This window comes from Rhineura floridana, chromosome 11 (assembly GCF_030035675.1).
Source record: "Rhineura floridana isolate rRhiFlo1 chromosome 11, rRhiFlo1.hap2, whole genome shotgun sequence".
NCBI lineage: Eukaryota > Metazoa > Chordata > Lepidosauria > Squamata > Rhineuridae > Rhineura > Rhineura floridana.
Window position 1 is genome coordinate 6,846,689 of NC_084490.1, and position 5,593 is coordinate 6,852,281.

The window sequence follows — 5,593 nt, forward strand, 5'->3', positions numbered from 1 at the left end:
CCAAAAAAAACAGTAACAAAAGGATATTATTACAAACTAACCTAAATAATTTACAGACAGAAATGGTCAATAAAGTAGTATAAAACTGTTATGCATTCACTTTTGAAATAGTAATATTAATTCTATTGGCAGTATGGTGACAAAATTCTATCAGCACAGCCTTGCCTTGGCATTTGCTATGAATGAGATCAACAAAAATCCCAAGATCTTGCCCAATGTAACACTTGGATTCCACATCTATGACAGCTACTATAATGCACAGATGACCTATCGTACTTCTCTGGATCTCCTCTTCAAATCACATGGATTTGTCCCCAACTACAAATGTGACACCCAGAAAAACCTCATAGCTGTCATTGGTGGACTTGGCTCCGATACTTCTTCCCTTATGGCCGACATTTTAGGTCTCTTCAAGATTCCACAGGTAGGATCTATGAATAGGGTGTTGGGATTTTCAAAAACAATTATCTTGTCACTGACATTGTGATTTGGTGTTTAAGGAAGATGGTGAAGTATGAGCAAGAAAAAAAGTCCCCTATATTACATTACCAGGCCATGAGAAAATTCCATTAGGAGAATCCTTCATGGTAGCTCTCATCAAACCTATACATTGCTTCCACAAATATTTATTGAATAAAGAGACCCAGGATCACAGAGAGAATGCTCCCAGTTTTCCTCTCCAATAGCAGTGCTTTAAGAAAAAACAAAGCGACAAAGAGAAAGAATTCACCTATAATACATTTCCGTCAGAGGAGAAGGATGAAATTCAGAAATTTCCCTTTTTTTACACGGTGCCCAATTAAACCCATGTGGTTAATTAAGTCCATGGGGATTATGAGTTCACCAAAGTGTTTTAGGTGGAGATGGGCTTCTTGATGTAAAGAAAAACAGTGGGTTATGTTTCTTGCACATTGTAGGGCAGGGGTCGGGAACCTATGGCTCTCAAGATGTTTTCAGACTAGAGCTCCCATCATTCCTGCCCATTGTTTATGTTGGCTAGGGCACCTGGGAGATGGAATCCAACAATATGTGCAGGGTCACGCAAGGTTCCCATACCTGCCATAGGGCAATTACTTTCCCTGAATGGAATCTGCGCAGCCATTACTCCAAGAACCACAGAAGTGCCATAGATGGATAACTTGCATGAAATTAGTGCTATAACCCAAAATACCTATGTACCATTCTCAGATAAAAAAGCCAATAGATTTATCATTGATGCAGAGTCTTTAACAATATATGTACATTCTCTCATAGGTCACCTATGGCTCCTTTCCCACAGAGGGGAATGATAAAGGTCACATACATTCCTTTTACCACATGGCCCCAAATGAAGCCCATCAATACATGGGGATTATCAGCTTGCTGAAGCATTTTAGGTGGATCTGGGTTGGGCTCTTTGTTGTAGATGATGACACTGGGGAACATTTTTTGCAGACCCTAGAACCATTGCTTTCCCAGCATGGAATCTGCTCAGGATTCACTCAAAGAACCCCACAAGAAGCCCATTTCGATAACATGGGCAAAGTTGTCGAGATAACCTCAAGTAATTATGAAGATCTCACAGATGACAAAGTCAACACATTTATCATGTATGGAGAATCTATGGCAATTATATGGCTCAGAGCTCTTGTATTTGTACTAGATCCTGAAAACAAGAAAAGTACATCATTAAGAAAGGTATGGATCATGACAACTCAGATTGATTTCTTATTAACAGGCCTACAAAGTGGTTGGGATCTTAACATGTTTCATGGTGCCATTTCCTTTACAATTCACTCAGAAGATGTTCGAGAATTCAGAGAATTTCTTCAGAACATAACACCTTACTGGACTCAAGGAGATGGATTTCTTAAAGATTTCTGGGAGCAAGCATTTGACTGTTCCTTTGCAAATCCTGAGGTGCCAACAAATGCCAGTGAAAGATGTTCTGGGAAGGAAAGGCTGGAAAGTCTTCCTGGGCCTCAGTTTGAGATGCACATGACTGGTCACAGTTACAGTATTTATAATGCAGTCTATGCTGTGGCCCATTCTTTGCATGAAATTTACTCAACTAAAACAAAGCACAGAGCCATGATGGGTAGGGAAATATTTGATCTTCAAGATCTGCAGCCATGGCAGGTAATGTTTCCACAGCAAAATACTTTTGGATCAATAGCATATTAGTTCTGCGACACCCTACATCCACAGATAACTGTACTCCAAATACACTGATCAGTTTTTCTGGTTTTATATGTGTCTGATAATTGAAGAATTAAAATGATGTTAGTCTTCTGTACAATAAAGTATAAATTCTTCATAATTGTAATTTTAGGCTAATGCTTGATTTTTGCATTTGATGCTAAATCTTGGTCTTTGATACTTTAGTAATGAAAGTATTAGTAATGAAAATCGTATGTAATACCTTCATGGGATTTCCCATATGTCATCTCCTCCATTTCCCCCCTCTCTTTAACCTCTTTGTTTCTGTTTAATTTTCAAAAAGCTTCACCCATTTCTTCATGGCATTTCATTCAACAACACAGCAGGGGAACCAATCCACTTTAACAATAAAAGGCAAATGGGAGGTGGATTTGACATAGTAAACATGGTCACATTTCCAAACAAGTCCTTCCAGAGAGTGAAAGTTGGAAGGATGGGTCCTGATGGCATTGGAGGAAAAGAATTCATCATTAATGAGGACCTAATTGTGTGGCACAGAGGTTTTAATCAGGTGTGGATTCTGGGGTATTCTTAGAGGTGGAGTAGTTCTGCTCTCCAGATGGGTCGTGGGGGATGGGGAGCAAAATTGTCTTTACTGTCTCGTGTCTGCAGTGATGGTTTATTAGACTGTAATGGAGTCTTCCCTAACCTGGTGTCCTCCAACTCAGAATCTCCTGCTCCTTGGACATTCTGTTTGAGGCTGATGGGTGCTTGAATCCAGCAACAACTGAAGGGCACTAAGTTTTAAAATGAAATCCATGCTACCAAACACTTTTTCACTTATAAAAAAAGATGCATTTAAATCCCAAACTTCCCCAAACCCCTGTTCCCATTCTGAAAACAATCCTAGTCCATAGGCCACCAGTTGGACATTATTATTTCAGTTGGTTGAATAGTTAACTTTTAAATCTGAAGATCACCAAACAATGTTTTTTACTAATTTTCCCCATCCTAAACTCTGTTTATGGATAGGTGCTTCCGCTTTCTGTGTGTAATAAACACTGCCCACCTGGTAATCAGAAGAAAAAGAAGGAAGGGGAAAAATTTTGCTGCTACGATTGTGTTTCATGTCCAGAAGGGAAGATATCAAACAATACCGGTAGGTGATGTCAGTGGTGGCTGGTAACATTTTGACTTGGTAGGGCTGGAATTTTAACCTTGTTGTTTTCATCACAACAGGACTTGTACAACACTTATTCAGAAAAGTGTGCAATTACACTGCAGAATGCCACTATCTCCTCACTAAAAAAATCCCCATCATTTATTTTCTGGACATCTACAGTATGTCCAAATAGAAATTAAGTCATACCACTTAGGATTTGAATTCCATATTGATTTAACCTACAGATCCATTACCAAAAAAACTAAACTCACAGGAACATTTAAAATGTAAGAAACATTTGCTTCCATTGCATGCAGTTTTCCTCCACGCACACCGTATCAATATAACTATTCATTATCCAAAACATTTTTTTCTTTGAATTAAAAGAACAATGCATTTCAACCAATAGACTAAAAAACAATTGTTTCATTTGAGCCAGGGCATATCAGAGCACAGCACAACATATTTGCAATGTATGCCTCAGTACTGAAAATGCAAAGTAATAATCTTTGCTTATGTTCAGAACGGACTAGTCATAATGAACCTCTTATGACTAAAATTAGGGGAGATATCATCCAGGTCTGGGGAAGACTGTGGAGTCAGTCAGTGTAATATCCTGACAGGCATAGAGCCCAAACTTTTCATTTTAGAAATTCACTGAGAAACACCAGGTACAAGTTAGCATTTCAGCAACTGTCATATAAGACACTGAATTATAATTGTCCATAAGCCAATGGAATGTAGCACTGATATGGGACTTATCTCTATTTTCCAGATATGGTTGACTGTTTCAAATGCCCAGAAGATCAATATCCAAGCAATGACAGAAGTCAATGCATGCCCAAAACTATAACTTTTCTCTCTCGTGAAGAGCCTTTAGGGATCAGTTTAGCCATAGTTGCTGTTTCTTTTTCTCTGGTCACCGCTTTGATGTTCAGAACCTTTGTTAAGCACAGAGATACCCCAATTGTCAAAGCCAACAACCGGAACCTCACCTACGCTCTCCTCATTTCCCTTCTGCTCTGCTTCCTCTCTTCATTGTTATTCCTGGGGCAACCTGGGAAAGTGACCTGCCTTCTCCGACAACCCACTTTTGGCATCATCTTCTCCATGGCTGTTTCTTGCGTGTTGGCCAAAACTGTCACTGTGGTTCTTGCTTTCATGGCCACCAAGCCAGGGTCCAGCATGAGGAAGTGGGTGGGGAAAAGACTGTCCAACTGCATTGTCCTTTTCTGCTCTCTTATTCAAGCAAGTATTTGTACTGTGTGGTTGGCAACTTCTCCCCCATTCCCTGATCTAGACAAGCACTCAGTAACGGAAGAAATCATTCTCCAATGTAATGAGGGATCAGTCACCATGTTTTACTGTGTCCTGGGCTTCATGGGCCTCCTGGCCATGACCAGCTTCATTGTGGCATTCCTAGCCCGCAAATTACCAAACAGTTTTAATGAAGCCAAGTTCATTACATTCAGCATGTTGCTCTTTTGCAGTGTGTGGGTCTCCTTTGTTCCAACCTACCTGAGCACAAAAGGAAAAGACATGGTGGCTGTGGAGATCTTCTCCATCTTGGCCTCCAGTGCTGGGTTACTGGGTTGCATCTTTTTCCCTAAGTGCTACATCATTTTTCTGAGGCCTGAGTTGAACAACAGAGAGCAAATAATAAGGAAAAGGGATTAAAGGATCTTTCTGTTTTAATTTATTTATTCAATGATTTAAAAATTGTCATGCTGCCTCAAATTCCACAAAACCAAGAAACTGGAACCTAATGATGATGCCTTAAGAAATATGCCCTGTGACCAGAAATGACAGTGTACAGTGTCCTTATTTTGTGAGGCCCAAATACAGATGGGAGGATGGAGTGGCTAAGACAAGAAAAGATATTCCACATGCTTGTCTAACTTTTTTTATAAGAATCTTGAGTTTCCTTGGATGCTTGTTGAGTGTCCCTCAGTGAAAATATTGGCAGTAACACAGAAATGGTCTATTGGGTGGCCTGTCCTGCTAAGAGACCACTGAATTGTCTTTCGGTTTATTGTGAGCCTTCCATGAAGTTTGTTGGGTACTTAGAATTTTATGGATGAATTTTTGGGGACTTGAAATGTGTGCAATTTCTTTGTGCTGCTTAAGTGTGTATAATGTTTTGCTTATAAAACCCCTGTCAGCTTTATCCAGCTGGTCAGGATATGCGTTTAATAAAGAATTCAGATAAATAAAAAATATTTACCGCTCTCCCCCGCCTTAATTTTTTGCAATCACATTTTTGCACTTATCACTAGGTGTCCCTTTTGCTAC

The 5,593-nt window shown here is 39.6% G+C and overlaps 1 protein-coding gene across 1 annotated transcript; it reads left to right on the forward strand.

Moving 5' to 3' along the window:
- The first annotated feature begins 1,317 nt into the window (after positions 1 to 1,317).
- Positions 1,318 to 4,978, forward strand: LOC133366308 (vomeronasal type-2 receptor 26-like). Its single transcript, XM_061589268.1, has 4 exons — positions 1,318 to 2,118; positions 2,483 to 2,710; positions 3,172 to 3,298; positions 4,077 to 4,978. The coding sequence occupies exons 1-4, from the start codon at positions 1,318 to 1,320 to the stop codon at positions 4,976 to 4,978; spliced, it is 2,058 nt and encodes a 685-aa protein (XP_061445252.1).
- Positions 4,979 to 5,593: the final 615 nt, after the last annotated feature.